Source organism: Plecotus auritus (assembly GCF_963455305.1).
Source record: "Plecotus auritus genome assembly, chromosome: 1".
Classification (NCBI taxonomy): Eukaryota; Metazoa; Chordata; class Mammalia; order Chiroptera; family Vespertilionidae; genus Plecotus; species Plecotus auritus.
This window is the reverse complement of record NC_137770.1, coordinates 125,588,665-125,606,381: the sequence shown is the minus strand read 5'-3', so window position 1 is coordinate 125,606,381 and position 17,717 is coordinate 125,588,665. Positions and strand designations below refer to the sequence as shown.

The window sequence follows — 17,717 nt, the reverse complement described above, 5'->3', positions numbered from 1 at the left end:
CCCGTGCAGGCCTGGGTCCCCCTCAACTGCCCTCCTCTGCTGGCTCGGTCACCCCTAACTGCACTCTCTGCTGGCCAGATTGCCCACAACTGCCCTCCTCTGCAGTCCTGGTCCCCCCCCCCCCCAACTGTCCTCTATTGCAGGCCTGGTCCCCCCCTGCCAACTGCCCTTCCCTGCTCTCCTGGTCCCCCCACAACTTCTCTCCCCTGCAGGCCTGGTCCCCCTCAAGTGCCCTCCCCTGTCGGCCTGGTCCCCCCAACTGCCCACCCCTGCAGACCAGGTCTCCTGGAACTGCCCTCCTCTGCCGGCCTGGTCACCCCCCTCTGCCCACAGCTTCCCTCCCTTGCCAGCCATCTCGTGGCCACATGGGGGCAGCCATCTTGTGTCTTGGAGTGATGGTCAATTTGCATATTATTCTTTTAATATATAAGATTTTAATCACATAATCTTTGTTGTATTTCTAAGATTTCTTTATTTTTAGAATTCGAACAAGTTTTTTGGTTGGGTGAGAGGAGTAGAAAAGTGCTACTTTTTACTGACATTATTTTGTGTTATTTGAGGGTTCTTTTTCTGTTTATTGTTTAAGTTTTTTAAATGTAAAGAGTGGTGGCCATACACCAGCTAAAGGATGAGGAGGCTTTGAAGTAAGGCAGAGAGAATAGAAAAGTAAACAACTTGAAACAGTCTGGAATCCCTAGAACTGTTCCTTCTGTTCATTCCCCTGCCTTTCTTAATTCAACCTCTCCCCTAGATCATTATAATCCTATATAATAAAAGGCTAATATGCAAATAGACCGAATGGCGGAACAACCGAACAAGTGGTCGCTATGATGTGCGCTGACCCCCAGGGGGCATGCGCGGAACATGGCGGGTGTTGGCTGCTGCGGGATGGTGGAGCAGGTGAGCAGGGCGCTGTCATTGGGGCGAGCCTCTGGTGGTTACTGAAAATTCTTTGCTCCTGTGTGCCACGGTCCCACCAGGCATTTGCATCTGTTGTTGGTGCCAGAGCTGTCGCTCACACCCACTGCTGGCGCCCAGTGCCAGCTCGGTGCCGTCAGCAGGTATAAGTGGCAGCTGCCGGCCCCGATTGCCCCTCGGCTTCTCCACCTCCCTTTGCTCCTGAGGGGAGATTGTGGCTGGCAGCCACTTCTTGCACCCGCTGCCAGTGCTGGAGCCACTGCTCGCACCTGCTGCTGGTGCCCGGCGCCAGTCCCAATTGCTTGGCGCCATCAGCAGGTGCGAGTGGCGGCTGCTAGCCCTGATCGCCCCTGAGGGCTTCTCCACCTCCCCCTGCTCCTGAGGGGCAATTGGGGCAGCAACTGCCGCTTGCACCCACTGACGGTGCTGGCCCCAATCACTCTGCGCCTTCAGCGGGTGTGAGCGGGGCCAGCACTATTAGCATGTGGGAGCAGTGGCAGCAGGAGCAGGGCTGCTGGCATACAGGACTGGGGGTGGCGGGGGGAGGATGGGCGGAGACCCGCCCCTGTGCCTACTGCAGCCTTTTGGCCCACCGTTCAAGGTGCATGAATTTGTGCCCTGGGCCCCTAGTAGTTCCATAACTGGTTTCTCAGAACAAAGGGGAGGATCAAGAGTAAAACTTACTGGAGAAAACCTTTTCCAGTAATATATTATTTCTACTTTGGGCTTGGAGTTATAGGTGGAGTCTATATGACTATTTCTTATGACTTACATAACCTCCATTGTCTTCCTAAACTATTTATTTGGGGCATTTTTTCACCCTGAAAATGCAAATATTTTTGAGCAAATACTGTTTTGAATTTTTATTAAAACTATGTATATGAATTGTAAAATTTCTTCTCAGAGCTGATTCTTTCAGACAAGATCTTGGTCCAGAGGGAGTAATGCTTTGGGTAACCTTAAATTTGTATTGCTAGTGGTTAAATTCTTCCTGAAAAAATCATAATTTCTAGTTTTTTTATTTTTAAAAATTACATATAATGCAAACATGCCTAAAATAAAAAGAGTTGCAATTTATCTGGTACTTACTTTGTTCCAGTCTTATATATTTCATTTAACCCTCCTAGAAGGGAGATACCATGAACCCAGATTAGAGATTTAGCCCAAGCTTCATACTGCCTTCTAAAGTTAATTCGCTTTGGTCTCTAAAACCAAGAATTCTATAATTATCTTAGGACTTTCTAAACTTATAAATTGGTGAGGGGTCGCCCATAAATATAAAACCAAATAAAACATTGGTTTTTTAGCCCTGGCTTTCAGTTGGTTGGAGCATCATTTTACACACCAAAAGTTTCATTCCCAGTCAGAGCACATCTTAGGTTGCAGGTTTGATCCCTGGTCAGGGTAAGTTTGGGAGGCAACCGATAATGTATCTCTCACATCCTCTCTCTAAGCTCAGTAAAAACATGGATTAAAAAAACAACATGGTTCCTTAAGGTGATGTTTTACAGCGTATTTAAAATTTGTGTGTATCTGTTGTAGAAAAACAATGACTTTTTCATTAACAAATGCAGACATAATAATCAATATTAGGAATAAGTATTAACCATCTCTTACTCCTACACCCTAGCCCTTTGCCTGTCTTACTCATCAACAAACCATCCCATGTAAATACCCTAGCTGCCAATACAAAAAGCAGAATTTCTTGCCCTCTTCTCATAACCTATATCCTTTCCCAGTTTTTCCTTTCATTTGACACTCAACTTGTTTCTTCCTTGCCTTTCACAGGCAATGACTAGGTTCACTTCTGGGTTTCCACATTCCATTCTATTTTCAATCTTAACTGCTTAGCTTCTCAACTTTCCCAACAGCCAATAAGTTATAACATTTGAGTACATCTCAAGAGTACACAGTCCCCCCTTATCTGCAGTTTTAGTTACTCATGGTCAGTGAAGATCTGACAATATTGAATGGAAAAATTCCAGAAATAATTGTTTTTAAATTGTGGGCCATTCTAAGTAGTGTAGCTATTAATGAGAGACCACATTCACATAACTTTAATTAGTGTTATAAAACCAAAAGGTTCATGCTATCATAGACTTATGGGTTGTTTTGATAATTTTGATTTCAGAGAGGGAGAGGGAATGAGCATTGGAAAGATATAAATGGATTGGCTGCCTCCTGCATGCCCCCTATTGGGGAGCACAACCTGGGCATGTGCTCTAACTGGGAATGGAACCCTGACCTGGTTGATAGGTCAGTGCTCAACCACTGAGACACATTGGCTGGGCACTTACGGGTTTTTGTTTTTTTTTTACTAGCTTCAGAATTTTAGGTAGAAGTCAGTTTTCAACTCCTACCTTACATTCAAGACCGTATTCTAGAGTGCTGTCCAAAAACTGATGGGAAATACTCTGTATCCATGTTGTGCAATAGTATAGCCACTAGCCTTATGGGCTGTTGAACACTAAATATAGCTAGTATGAGGAACTGCCTTTAAAATTTTTTTTTAATATATTTATTTATTTTTTACAGAGAGGAAGGGAGAGGGATAGAGTTAGAAACATTGATCAGCTGCCTCCTGCACACCCGCTACTGGGGACGTGCCTGCAACCAAAGTACATGCCCTTGACCGGAATGGAACCTGGGACCTTTCAGTCCGCAGGCTGACGCTCTATCCACTGAGCCAAACCGGTTTCGGCTTTGCCTTTTAAATGTAAGTAGCTACATGTGGCCAGTGGTTCCTATTACAGTACATTTGCAAAAAGTATGCTTTTTATCCCCTTAGATCCTCTGCCCCACTCAGTCTGCTATACACAGGCTTAGCTTGTCCTCTGCATTTATTTTTCAAAATCTTAAGTTTTCCCAGCAGCTCATCCATCATGATTGTAAATTCACCCAACATATATTTGAAATTGATCAGATAAAGTATCAATATTTTCCCTATTAAGTTTGAGGTGGGACTCTTACCTTTACATATAAAAATTTTCAATTCTTGTGGAACTAAATTTAATAATTTGAAGAGGATTCACTTACAAATTTACTCTTATTTCCTTAATTTATAACCACATTAAACATGAAATTCATTTATATTTCAAAAGACAAAAGATATGAGTAAGAATATCACTGCATTTATTTTCATACAGGTAATTTTTCTACAGCTTTAACATTTTCCTCTCAAAAATAAAAGCTTAGAACTGGATCACTTGGCCCTTTCTCTTCTTATCTCCGCCCAGTTCAAAATGCTTGCATCTCTTAATGGCCAGCATCCTCTTTGATCTGCAGTTAGGCTCTACACATTCAAGCCTCAGCACAATCTTCTTTGTGGTTTTAGCTTTCTTTCGGAAAATCGGCTTTGTCTGCCCACCGTAGCCGCTCTGCTTCCTATCATAGCGCCTCTTCCCCTGGGCATACAGGGAATCCTTCCCCTTCTTATACTGGGTCACTTTGTGAGGCTGATGCTTCCCACACTTCTTACAGAAAGTCCTTCGGGTTTTAGGCACATTGACCATCTTGGCAGCAGAACTGTCTGTACGATGGAAACTGTTGAGATATTTAAAATATGATAGATGTTAAACATTTTAATAAGTAAAAGTACTTTATAAGTATTTACAGGAAAATAACATAAATCAGTAATGTATAAATCCACCAACTACTCATTTTCCCTAAGTGCACATGCAAGTGTGCACACCTTTTTGGAATGCTTAAATCATTGGCACACTTCTAGAAGGAGACTCACTAAAAAATAGCGAAAGCGTATAAAGGGGACTTAATTTACTGTGGCTGCTAAAAAGAAAAGCGTAGTGATGATTGGTTAATTTTCTACCACAGAGAGGGCCAAGACTAGTTTCTTTTCGACGACTCCTCGCACCCCCTTCCACGTTCTAGCTCCTGGGCCTGCCCGGTTCCGTGCGCGTGGAGCCCACCCCCGTTCCTTCTCCGAGAACCGCAGGAGTCTGGTTTCGCATTTCCCCTCCGTAGTACCGTGCACCGTCACCCACCAGCCGCCCTGAAGGCTGACGTGTCCTTAACAAGTGCCTCCCGGCCCAGCAGCGCCATGCGTGAACCCCTTTCCGGAGACAGAAGCCCGTTCTTGAACTCTCTCGAGCCAAAGCAGCGGGTCTCTCCCTCCGTTTCCTACCAGGGCCTACTCCATCCCCGGATTTTTAGCACCCGAGGCTCCCGTGGGGACGCCTACAGCCTGACCTTAGCTTACCGGGAAACTCGTAGACCACACTCTCCGCTTCGCTCAGCTCGCGCCTAACAGGAAATGGAGGAAAGAAGCGGAAGTAGGAACCGAGCCTTGAGCGACAGGGCCATGGACCAATAGGCAACGGGCAGCGAAGGCCGGGCACCTCCGCAGGCGTCTTGGAAGCTCCAACCAACGGCCCCAGGGGCGGGGCGGAGGGTGTGGGCCTGAGGGCCCCGGCGCTCCGCGGGCTAGTCGCAGGTTGTCAGAGCGGTCGTCGCCGGAGTGGGGCGAGCCTTCGTTGCTCGGTCTTGGCCGTCTGTGGCCCGCGTAAGGATGAGAGCGCAGAGGACGCAGGGCCGCTGGAGGTGCAGGTAAAGAAGCTGGTGCGGTGGGCCGCGCGGGGCTTTTGCTGGGACCCGTGTTGAATGGAGAGGACAGAGGCGACCCAGAGTCCCGGTCCCTAGCGGCGGGGTCTCTGTCGAGCTGCAGCTGCCCGACGAGGATGAGTGGAGCCCGGCGGCGCGGGGAAGCTGAGAGCCTGCGGGTCCCAGGACCCCCGGGGCCGGGTATGAGTTAGCGAGGGCCGCCGCGGGGGCCAGTTCCGACTGCTACAGGCCAACGCGACGGCCGCCGCCCGCCCGCCCCTTCCGTGCAGAAGCCGCTAGCTCTTTCCCGCACCGCCTGCCCGCGCTCCCGGCCCCGGAGACCATGAGGTTCCGCATCTACAAGCGGAAGGTGCTCATCCTGACGCTCGTGGTGGCCGCCTGCGGCTTCGTTCTCTGGAGCAGCAATGGGCGACAAAGGAAGAGCGAGGCCCTCGCCCCGCCGCTGCTGGACGCCGAACCCGCGCGGGGTGCGGGTGGCCGGGGCGGGGACCATCCCGCCGTGTCCATGGACATCCGCCGGGTCTCCAACGAGTCGGCGGCCCCGCTGGTCGCGGCGGCCCCGCTGCCCGAGGCGGACAACCTGACGCTGCAGTACAGGTCCCTGGTATATCAGCTTAACTTTGACCAGACGCTGAGGAATGTAGATAAAGCCGGCTCCTGGCCCCCCCGAGAGCTAGTGCTGGTGGTCCAGGTGCATAACCGGCCTGATTACCTCAAATTGTTGCTGGACTCACTTCGAAAAGCCCAGGGCATTGACAACGTCCTCGTCATCTTTAGCCATGACTTCTGGTCAACAGAGATCAATCAGCTGATCGCTGGGGTGGATTTCTGCCCTGTTCTGCAGGTGTTCTTTCCTTTCAGCATTCAGTTGTACCCCAACGAGTTTCCGGGCAGTGACCCCAGAGATTGCCCCAGAGATCTGGAGAAGGATTCAGCTTTGAAGATGGGATGCATTAATGCTGAGTATCCTGATTCCTTTGGCCATTATAGAGAGGCCAAGTTCTCCCAAACCAAACACCATTGGTGGTGGAAGCTGCATTTTGTATGGGAAAGGGTCAAAGTTCTTCGAGACTATGCTGGCCTCATACTTTTCCTAGAGGAGGATCACTACTTAGCTCCAGACTTTTACCATGTTTTCAAAAAAATGAGGAAATTAAAGCAGCAAGAGTGTCCTGAGTGTGATGTTCTCTCCTTGGGAACCTATACTGCCAGTCGAAGTTTCTCAGGCATTGCTGACAAGGTAGATGTGAAAACTTGGAAATCCACAGAGCACAATATGGGTCTAGCCTTGACCCGGGATGCTTATCATAAGCTGATCGATTGCACAGACACTTTCTGTACTTACGATGATTATAATTGGGACTGGACTCTTCAGTATTTGACTGTATCTTGTCTTCCAAAATTCTGGAAAGTGCTGGTTCCTCAGGTACCTAGGATTTTTCATGCTGGAGACTGTGGTATGCACCACAAGAAAACCTGTAGACCATCCACCCAGAGTGCCCAAATTGAGTCACTCTTAAATAGTAACAAACAGTACATGTTTCCAGAAACTCTATCTATCAGTGAAAAGTTTATGGCACCCATTTCCCCACCTAGGAAAAATGGAGGGTGGGGAGATATTAGAGACCACGAACTCTGTAAAAGTTATAGAAGACTGCAATGAAAAAATCACAATTACAAAAGGTGACAGTCTTCTATTTTTGATATTTGTCCCAACAGGACAGACAATTGAATAAAGGAGTTTAGGGATTGGTTTCTGCTTTAATACGAAAAAAAAATTATTGTAAAAGGTATCCAATTATAGTAATCTTTTCCTTTTATGTCTGATTAAGATTTAAAATACAAGTCTTCATTTTGGGAGTTGGGTTTTAAAGCTCAATCTGTATCTGGGAAAGGTAATCATTACTGTGAGAGAAGAGGGGAAATTTTATTTAAATTGCATCTATTAATCTTTTTACCTGGAACTTTGTACACTTTTCCACTTTCAAAACTTAAGTACAGCAAAATTTACTTAAAATTGACATAGCAGTAGGAAGTATTACAATGAAATAAGTATTAATGGAACAAGCCCAGTTTCACTCTCCACAGTTACTAGGAAGAGATTGCTTGGCTGGTTTTATAATTCAGAAGTTATGTTTGTTAAACACCCTGTCAAAACAGAGTCAATTTCAGTATTACAGATTCCTGTATTATTGTGTTAAGATTTGCCTGTGCTTTGGAACCTTCATAGAGCACATTTTCTTTTGGAATGTATTTGATTGATAAAAAATTTTAACACTGTTTTCACCTCAATGTAGAAAAACAGTGGTTTTGTTTCTTTTTTTCTTTTAGTCTGCCAAAATAAAATACTCATTTTTGCATAAAAAGGTTCCTAATCACTTTGCAGAATAAATTTTGTTTACTCTTTACACCAAAATTCAGTAGACATTCTAGAAGTTAGTATTACATCTTCATGTTTACTGTTTGTACGTTGAATTTGAAATAATAAAGAAAACCCAGCTCTTGACAGTGTATTCCCTTTGGAAGAAACTAGCCAGACATAGATAATGAACAATAAAAAGCTGCTGTGAAATACAGCCAGAAATGATACAAAGTTTAGTCACGCCAAAGTGAAACATGTTCTAGTGCCAGCTTTATTTTAACTGAAGTCATACTTTTTAAAAGGACAGATACAGTAAATAATAGGAAAGAGGCTTAAAATTTACTCCACGTTTAATGTAGAAGTTTCCCTTAACAGTATACGATTCCATTCAATCAAAAATTATAGACTAATTTCTGTGTAGCTATTACAGTTATTTCAATCTATGAAAATTGTGTTAAGTGGACATTTTCAAAATTACTGCCTCAAATTAAGATTCATGTTATAGTTGGAAAATGCATCTGGTCATCTAAGTTGGGGCAAATAGTTCTCTTGTTTTGTGAGCTAGCCACATTTATACTGTTCTCAGCCTAGACTTGTTCCAGACTTTACCAAGATTATAAATGTAAAGAAAAACAGCTTTTGGTGTTCTAATCTGACCTCCCCAGTTCAAAGGACTAAAGATACTAGGTAATTTCCAGGACTAAGGTAAAGCCAGAAGTTTGAATTGGTAGCTGTTTTTGGAACAAATGCATCAGGTCATGGCCTTTGGGGTCAGAGATTAGGTCAACAGATATTTTCCTTTCTATATTTTCTTTCATCCTGTCCTAAAAATTTTTGTGAGCAAAAAAAATCTATTAGGATTTTCTTCTGACCTCAAATACAAATACTATTCCACAAAATTAATAACTTAGCCACAGATACATTACCTGCTGCCGCCTTAAAGTCATTACTAATTAACCTGTATTAAATATATATATTTTTTGGTGACAGATGAGAACAGTAAAATACAGAATTGAAGCAAAAATAATAAATTTCAGTGTATCTGTATATAATTTGAATTAATATTGGTTAGTAAAGTTCTTTCATCTAAGAATCTCTATTTCAAGCATAAATACATCTTATTTAGTGATATTTCTAAACACAGTTTTGAGATTCTGTCCCCCTTACAAATGCATCTCATACTTCTAGTTACATTCTTGAGAGTTGCTTTTTGTGACAGACACAACTTAGTGAATATCTTGAAACTTTATTAAAGTGTAATGGTAAACAAAAGAAGCTGAAAACAAACACAGAAGTAAATATATACAGGTTATATTAAAACTAAATGTTTAACTCTAAGAATATACATCTCTCAGAGGAATCACAAAACTTATCTCCCTGAAGCTGTATAAACTCTACATGCAAAAAAATATCTCATTTCCCCATTAGAATCAAAATTGCAAATTTTAATTTCTTGAATATCTTCAGTTTTTAGAGAGTAAACAGAAAACCTATTTTAAATCCAAAATATACTTTCTTGAGTATCTTTGGTTTTAAGGTAGTAGTTTACAGAAATAGAATTTAAGTCCAAAAATTTTCTGCTCTTTTAAATTCTGAAGAATTAATCCAAGTCATATAGCAAAGAATTCTGAAAACTGAATGCACAATGAGTCACATGATCTTTAATAATCTGCACACTACCATCCTGCATATTGGTTTCTTTTATGTTGTCAAAACCAGGTATATACTGAACTGTTAATTCTTCCTCTTTAGTCATTATCGGTTCTTTTAAATTATCTTTCTCCTCACTTGAGTAAACAGCACCTTTTTCTTTTACAAATTCAGGTTCTATTTTTAAGTTGGGTTGCTGAGACTTTCCAAATAACATTTGGGACACATCAAGAGACTCTTGTTGCAAGTATTCAACTGAACCACAACTGTCTATTTCTCGTACTTTAACTGCTATAGATGAATCAGAAGCAGTTGTTGAGGTGGTAGGATGTTCTATATTTTTTTTAGTTGGATGACTTCCTTCGTTGACTTTTTCTTCCTTTTCATGAAGCTGTTCAGAGTTACTACGTTCTTGCAACTATGTCAAGAGAAACAACAAGTTATTAATTCTTTGAAATAAATAGAAAATTAAATTGTAGTACCATTGGGAAAATTTTTTAAGTTGTGAGGGAATAACCCTTGTAGACCTGCAGACAGGCTTCTTCCTCCTCAAAGTCATCCTCTACATGCTGCCAGTCATTTAGTGACAATGCAAACCTGGCCTTAATTCTCTGGTATTCGTTTCAATGACTCATCTCCCTCAGGATAAAATAATCCTGGCTTACAACCCTTTAGCAGTCTTTCTTACTAGGGCATTCTTGAATTTTCTTGAATTTCTGTGATTCAGAGCCACTTTCCCCCACAATTCATAAATGCCAATTGTGCTAGTTAACTAAATTATTTCTGTATTCAATACTGACGACTAAAAATAACCAAACTTAAGATTCAACTAGAAAGAATGAACAAACTGTATGACATAGTTACCATGGTCTTTGGACTAACTTCCCAAATGTCAGTTTTTATCTGTTCCTCATTCGACATTTATTTTGGTATTGAATTAGATAATATATATGAAAATTAATTGCAGAGTGTTTAGCACATAGTGAAATACATGCAAAAAACTATATTCCTCTTCCCAACCATTATGTACACTTAGCTTAAAGTTTCAACATCAAAAAATTAAGTTATTCATTAGGCTTTAACCTTGTCCTAAGTCACTATTCTATAAGACCCATCAAAATCCTTACCTTTGTGTGAATTTGAAGCTTACTATCAGTAACCTGAAGAACTTCAATTAACGGTGAAATTAGGGGTATTGTCTGTTGGAATGGAGAGCTCAGGACCTCTTCAAGAAATTCATTGACATTTTCTTCATTGACAAATAACCTTTCCTAAAATAAAAAAACGTATCTATCTGCTTTATAGGTCATACTTCACAGTGTTATATAAAAACAACTCATAAAAGTTCTCATAGTTCAGGATTATACTTTTAAAGTATTTGTTATTCCTATGCCTTTTTGGCAAAAGAAAACTGTACACAGCAAGAGTGCCCAGCCAGCGTGGCTCAGTGGTTGAGTGTCCATCTATGAACCAGGAGGTCATGGTTCAATTCCTGTTCAGGGTACATGCAGCGATCCCCAATGGGGGTTGTGCAGGAAGCAGCTGATCAGTGATTCTCTGTCATCATTGATGTATTTACCTCTCTCTCCCTCTCCCTTCCTCTCTGAAATCAGTGAAAATATATTTAAAAAAAATAGCAAGAGTACATACCTAAAAGAAAAAGTTCAGTTACTCTTCTTAGTCTCTATTGAATCTAGGTATGTTTTCTCTTAGATAATCTAAATTAAAAATTATATTTTTTTACTTTTTTCTCTTAATATTTTATGAGAAATACATAACCTTTTTTTGTTTTTTGTTAATCCTTGCCTGAGGATATTTTTGAAGAGAGAGGGAAAGAGAAACATTGATGTGAGAGAAACTCATTGATTGGTTGCCTCCTGAATGGGCCCCCGACCAAGGCCTGGGCCAGGGAGGAGCCTGCAACCAAGGTATGTGCCCTTGATCAGAATCGAACCTGGGACCCTTTAGTCTTAAGGCCAACACTCTGTCCCCTGAGTCAAACTGGCTAGGGCTTATGACACTTCTTAATGAGTCAGCTAAGAAATACACATGACAGGATCTATTAAAATTTTGTGTGAACAGTTTGTCTTTTAGTTCTTGTTTAGGTAAGAGCTAAGTGTAATATTTTATGTAAAAGAAGCATATTTTACTTTTAAGCAATGAGATAATCCAGTGTGACACCAGCATATAGCTATTTATAAGAATGAGATAGTTTTCCAAACTATTAGGAAATGCAAAAATCACATTCACAAAAATCCCAAACACAAAGCAATTTCTTCATATTGATGTCAAGCGAATACAGGAATATTGTTAGGGCACTAAAAGAATAACTATATTCATAAAATAAGTTCATTGTTGCCCAAAGTAAAAGTATTTTCCTCTGTACTTTCACATACATAAATTTAAGAAGTTCATTATTTAGTCAAAATGAGGAAAGAAAATATGAAAGAGACAAGTTTCAGGTTTCCTTCTATTAAACAGTGTTTGAACTTGGGAACACCTACCAAACAAGTGAATCTTGGGAACAAAAAAAAATTTTTTGGAATAATTTGCCTTGCTATTATTTGAAGATCCAGAATAACACTGTATTATAAAAACACCCCCATCAAAAGCATTTTTAAGTTTCCTGTCTCTGGAAAAGACTTACACATTAATTGTAAAGATATATACCAAATAGTTTAGTTTTTAGTTTACCTAAGGAAAAATAATATGTATTTAGAATGGAAATGGTTATGATTGAAATACAATTTGCATAAAATTGTCTTCACATTCTGATGACTGATTTTACTATAAAAGATACTGTATTCAGTGGTCCTAAAGCTTTAGGAAAATTCCCAGTAAATATTTAAGGCTTATATAAATATATGTTGTACTTGTTTACGTGTAAAGTAACAATTGTGAACTTGACAGCCACAAATCAACCTTACTTTATAATTATTTTCATATAATATGTGTAATATATTATCTATTTACCCACCTACTATTGTGATTTTTCCTTATTTATTAATTTTCAAGAAAGAGGAAGGGAGAGTGAGAGAGAAGCATCTATGTGAGAGTGAAGAGTGAAACATGGATTGGCTGCCTCCTGCATGCCCCCAACCTTTCCCAACCAACTGAACACCAGCCAGGGCTAGCTACTCTTGTGATGTTTTAGAAATTTAATAAGAGCATGGTCCAGTGACAGTGAACTGTAAAAAAAAACACCAACATTATGATTCTGTCAGCCTTAGGAAATGTGATTATTAATGAAGAAATTATAAATATTTTAGGCTTCAAAGATATAAGACACAGTCGCCATAATCTAATTTTTGTCTGGTTTCTTTGCTAAAATAATTTTATCATACTAGAAAATCAGATTAAAATATATTCTTTAGTATTTTCTCAACTGCTTGTCAGCAAAGCTTTCTTCTCATATTGTGAGTTATTTTCACATTTATTAAGACAATTACAGGAAAGTGACTGCCCTTTCCTAAATTTTCCCTTGGAATGACATAAACAGATAGTCAATTTCCTATTTTATATTATCACAAAGTATTTTACCTAGCCCTGGATACTTACTTTACCACTTTTAGAGGCTTTCAAATTAACCACTTCTCACAGAAGATATCCCTCATAAAATGTAAATGTAATTTAGCAAGTTTCTAGAAAAACAATGGGGAAGAAGTGGAAATTTCTGGCAGGTTAAAGCCCAAGGCTTAAAACTTAATTTTTAATATAATTTTTAACATATAATCTGTGCAATTTGTGTTGTTTCTGGGAATTAAATCCTTGAATATTTTAAAAGAGCTTTAAAATTTACATGTAACACTGATACAGACCTCAATCAAAACCACTAATGGTTCACTTGTGAGTTTACAAAGTTCTTTAGAACTTCAAATTTAATATTTTCAGCACTTGCCTGTAGTTTATATTACACTGTTAAATGTCAGCCATTCTGCAAAATACTAGATGATTAAAACAGATGCAAAAACACATGTAATTTCAATGTAACATAAAGACCACCTGAGTACAACCCTACCAAGATCAGCCACTAAAATCAAGCAGCACTATATGGTCGAAAGGGCAGGGAATTTAGATCGACGCCTCATTCTGAATTCATTTTTCTACATAAGAAATGTGGCTAAATGACTTTTGCTCTCTGGAAGTAAGCTGTTTATTTTCTAAGGTTGGACAATATTACTTACCAACTTAAAATATGGCCCTAACAGAGTGCTTCTCAAACTCTAATTGGTCATCAACCCTTTGAGAACATGACTAAAGTTACAGCCCTTCTGCCCAGAAGAAAGCACTCTCAAACTTTTTGCATACAATCTGAGAGGTTTATGGATTTCTGGGAATCCATTCATGTCCTCAGTCAATGGACTCCAGGGGAAGAAATGCTTTAAGGACAATTTTGAAGGGATGCGTGTGTGTGTTTTTTCAGTATGCGTTTAACGTGCACTGACATCTTTCATCACGTGTATCAACTTCAAGTAATTTCGAGAGAAGTTCTAATGAAAAATACTTTGTTCAGCCGAAAACGGTTTGGCTCAGTGGATAGAGCGTCGGCCTGTGGACTGAAGGGTCCCGGGTTCGATTCCGGTCAAGGGCATGTACCTTGGTTGCGGGCACATCCCCAGTGGGAGGTGTGCAGGAGGTAGCTGATCGATGTTTCTCTCTCATCGATGTTTCTAGCTCTCTATCCCTCTCCCTTCCTCTCTGTAAAACATCAATAAAATATATTTAAAAAGAAAAAGAAAAATACTTTGTTCAGAATGCACTAAGAGGCTGTAATTTTGAAAGTAGGATGGAATATTTCAAATACTAAGACTCGAGAAAGAACTGTTACCTCCAAAGAATCGTTGTTTAAACCATAATACCACTCTCTCCAATGTCCATAGCACTCTGAAGATTTGGCCAGTTCTATTACTGCATTGTTTGAAGAGATGCTAACCACTGGTTCTTTGATACTCAATTTATTTTCTGGAGCAAACTGCAAAAAGAAGGAATAATAAACTAAGTCTTGGGTGGAGAAGCACAATTTGTACCGGAGGGAGCTCACATCCCCTTGAAGACTTTGCGGTTGGATCCGAGGCACTTGAATTAGCAGAGTCAGGGATTCTTCATCCTGCTTACACTGCAAAGGAGGACACAGAGGTCCCCCGCTGTCTGTCCCGGGACCATCCATGGCTGGATCAGAAGGCTCCCTGCCTGAGTCTTCCCAGGCCACGCGGGTCCCAACGCTGAGATCTCCGCACACACTCCTTCCTGCAGAAGGGCCCCTGACTAGGTCCCCAGGCGAGCTCCCTGTTCCGGGAAGCGGTTTCTCCTCGATACCGGTAGTAGCCACCGCTTGCCCGCCGAAGTCCCGTTCCGGTTCGGAGACAAGTTCCTCCCCAGCGGCATCCGGGGTGGTGATCCCGGCGTCCTCTTCCCCGGCACGATCCCCAGCCGGGCCCGGGTCTCCTTTGCGGGCGGAAGTGCAGGCCTCGCTGTCAGTTCCGGCCCCGGCGGACTTTTCCGGCGCCGCTTGGAGCTCCCGGCGTGCCGCGGGCAGCTCCACTGGCAGCGTGACCACCAGCTGCCGCCGGGCCTTATTGAACTGCGCCTTGCCGCGGCTGTCGTCCACCGGGTACGGGAGCGAGAGCCGCAGCTGGTAGTCGGGTTTCCTCGAGTCCAGACACAGCAGCTTTCCCGTCACCTCCAGCGCCGCCTGCTCGGCCGAGCGCAGTAGCGGCAGCTCGATGCTGACCACCAGTTCCTGGGGCACAGGGCTGGGGGCCGAGTCCCGGGAGCAGCGGTAATCCTGCAGGTCCACGCGGTGGCGCTGCACCACACTGTAGCGAGGCTCCGTGGGGGTGGGCTGCGGAACCGCCTCTAGAGCGGAGGGCGGGGGCCCGTGGCCCTCAGAGTTACGGGCGGCTGCCGGGCACCGGTAGGGGTAGGGGAAATCGGGGAAAGAGCTCTCCAGCTCCCCCTCGGGCCGGGCCGGGACACCGCCGGGGAGGGGCGTGCGCAGCACAGCGGCTTCCGGAGTTCCCTTGTACTTGATCTTCAGGGTTTTGGCATTTCTGTGGTCCAGCTTCACGCCGAACTGCTTCTCCACGGCCTCCAGGGCCGTGGCGTCCAGCATCTGGCGGAAGCGCTCGTGGCGCCGTGCCAGCGCCAGCGCGTCTGGGTGGAAGACAACATCGTAGACCGTGTAGCGGGTGCCGCGGCCCCCCGCGTACTCGCGGCCGGGCGCCAAGCTGTACGGCAGGGACCACTGGCTACCGGCCGCCGCGCTCCCTGAGCCGGGCCGGCTGGTGGGCGAACCTACCAGCGCGTTGCTGCACACGTTCACGAAGCAGCGCCGCGCCCCGTCCAGGCTAGTGCGCAGCACGTGGCCGGGCTCCGGGTGCACGAACTGCACCTCCACTCCGCGCTCACGCTCCAGCGCGGTGATCTCCGCTTCGTAGCGCCGCCGGTTCTCGGGGTCCGTGAGCTCCTCGACGTACTCGGAAAACATTCGCCGGAACTGCGGGTCCTGAAAGGCGGAGGTGAGCCGCTGGACCTCCTCTCCGCTCAGATCCAAGTCCTCTAGCGGCGAAGAGGCCGCCGCGTGGGCCATGCTGCTCCTCAGCCCCTAGCCCTCAGACACCTGAGAGAGTGGGAAGCGCCTTGGAGTCGCGGGCCCAAGGCCAGTAAGCGGCCGAGGTCAGCAACTGTCAGAGAATTGTGCTTGGGCCCCGTGCTTATTGCCATGGTGACGCCACCGACGCGCAGGAGGAGGAGGCGGCGGCAAGGAATTGGAGTGGGATGGTGGAAATGCCAGAAATAGCGTCTTAGTTGCTTCAAACTAACCAACTACCCTACAGTCTGTGTTTTTTAGATTCCTGTGCCATGGCGCAGTTACTTTTGCACTAGAAAAACTATAATAATAATTGTCATAATTTCCAGCATATAGATATCATATACGTAGTTCATAACACTTCAGGATAGAACTGATCCTCATTTTACAGACAAGAAGATGGGACCTGAGAAGTGACCCAACCAGGGTAACTCATGCATTCACAAGCTGTGATTCATACCTTTGTTTATCTGTTGTTGTTTTTTTCACTTCACTAACCAATATTTAAATCTTCTGAATATTTTTTGTAATGTATTTTTTATTTCAGAAAAGAAGGGAGAGAGAGAGAAACATCAATGATGAGAGGGAATCATTGATTGGCTGCCTCCCCCACGTTCCCTATAGGGGATGGGGCCTGCAACCCAGGCATTGTGCTCTTGGCGGGAATCAAACTGGCACCCTTCAGTCCGCAGGCCCTCACTCTATCCACTGAGCCAAACCGGCTAGCAGTGTTTGGCAAACTCATTAGTCAACAGAGCCAAATATCAACAATACAACGACTGAAATTTCTTTTGAGAGCCAAATTTTTTAAACTTAAACTTCTTCTAATGCCACTTCTTCAAAATAGACTTGCCCAGGCCATGGTATTTTTGTGGAAGAGCCACACTAAAGGGGCCAAAGAGCCGCATGTGGCTCGTGAGCCGCAGTTTGCCGACCACAGGGCTTGGGCAATCTTCAGAATATTTTACCATACCATTTGCTCTGTAACAACTCTCATTTGGGACAAGAAATATGGGCAAGCTATTAATAAGTAACTAATGATCAACAAACATATAAGACTTCATTAATAAAAATGCCAGTATAAGATACCACATATCACCTATCAAAATGGCAGAGGTTTTTTTTTGTTTTTACAATTACTGTATCCTTTGGGTCATGGTAGAACTTAGTAAAACCTTTCTAGAGCATAGTTTGGTAGCTGTATAAAAAGCTTTTAAGCCCTAGCCAGTTTGGTTCAGTGGATAGAGCATCGACCTGTGGACTAAAGGGTCCCAGGTTCGATTCCCGTCAAGGGCATATGCCCAGGGTACAGGAGGCAGCTAATCAATGATTCTCTCTCATCGATGTTTCTATCTCTCCCTCTTCCTTCCTCTCTGAAATTAATTAAAAAATATATTAAAATAAATAAAAAATAAAATGTTTATAATTTCTTGATCTAGAATTCCAACTCTAAAACATGCTCTAGAGAACTCTACTTACGATTCTAAAGGTTTGGGAAGAATTGAAGGATTTAACAGTGGGACTAGTTGAGCAAATTTTGGTACAGCCATACAATGGGATTCTTTGCAGCCACTCAAAGTAATGTTATAGAAGAGTATCTATTGACTAGAGTAGTTATTA

The 17,717-nt window shown here is 43.1% G+C and overlaps 3 protein-coding genes across 3 annotated transcripts; 1 reads left to right on the top strand and 2 right to left on the bottom strand.

Moving 5' to 3' along the window:
* Nucleotides 1–4,033: 4,033 nt before the first annotated feature.
* Nucleotides 4,034–5,234, bottom strand: RPL36AL (ribosomal protein L36a like). The gene is made up of 2 exons (XM_080668369.1): nucleotides 5,135–5,234; nucleotides 4,034–4,461 (listed from the first exon to the last, which is right to left on the bottom strand). The coding sequence occupies exon 2, from the start codon at nucleotides 4,428–4,430 to the stop codon at nucleotides 4,110–4,112; it is 321 nt and encodes a 106-aa protein (XP_080524495.1). The 5' UTR covers nucleotides 4,431–4,461; nucleotides 5,135–5,234; the 3' UTR covers nucleotides 4,034–4,109.
* A 102-nt stretch (nucleotides 5,235–5,336) lies between these two features.
* MGAT2 (alpha-1,6-mannosyl-glycoprotein 2-beta-N-acetylglucosaminyltransferase) lies at nucleotides 5,337–8,002 on the top strand. The gene has a single exon (XM_080683249.1). It carries the CDS (start codon nucleotides 5,819–5,821, stop codon nucleotides 7,157–7,159), a length of 1,341 nt encoding a protein of 446 aa, XP_080539375.1. The 5' UTR covers nucleotides 5,337–5,818; the 3' UTR covers nucleotides 7,160–8,002.
* Nucleotides 8,003–8,106: 104 nt separating this feature from the next.
* Nucleotides 8,107–17,476, bottom strand: DNAAF2 (dynein axonemal assembly factor 2). Its single transcript, XM_080683112.1, has 3 exons — nucleotides 14,337–17,476; nucleotides 10,636–10,779; nucleotides 8,107–9,926 (listed from the first exon to the last, which is right to left on the bottom strand). Exons 1-3 carry the CDS (start codon nucleotides 16,095–16,097, stop codon nucleotides 9,459–9,461), a joined length of 2,373 nt encoding a protein of 790 aa, XP_080539238.1. The 5' UTR covers nucleotides 16,098–17,476; the 3' UTR covers nucleotides 8,107–9,458.
* Between the last annotated feature and the right edge of the window lie 241 nt (nucleotides 17,477–17,717).

What these genes read in the sequence shown, in the direction of transcription:
- RPL36AL (XM_080668369.1), bottom strand. Translation starts at nt 4,430, where the DNA reads ATGGTCAATGTGCCTAAAACCCGAAGGACTTTCTGTAAGAAGTGTGGG.
- MGAT2 (XM_080683249.1), top strand. Translation starts at nt 5,819, where the DNA reads ATGAGGTTCCGCATCTACAAGCGGAAGGTGCTCATCCTGACGCTCGTG.
- DNAAF2 (XM_080683112.1), bottom strand. Translation starts at nt 16,097, where the DNA reads ATGGCCCACGCGGCGGCCTCTTCGCCGCTAGAGGACTTGGATCTGAGC. An exon ending in TAAACAACGATTCTTTGGAG is followed by an intron (nt 10,780 to 14,336) that starts GTAACAGTTCTT and finishes TTTTTATTTTAG; the next exon opens with GAAAGGTTATTTGTCAATGA. An exon ending in AGCTTCAAATTCACACAAAG is followed by an intron (nt 9,927 to 10,635) that starts GTAAGGATTTTG and finishes CTCTTGACATAG; the next exon opens with TTGCAAGAACGTAGTAACTC.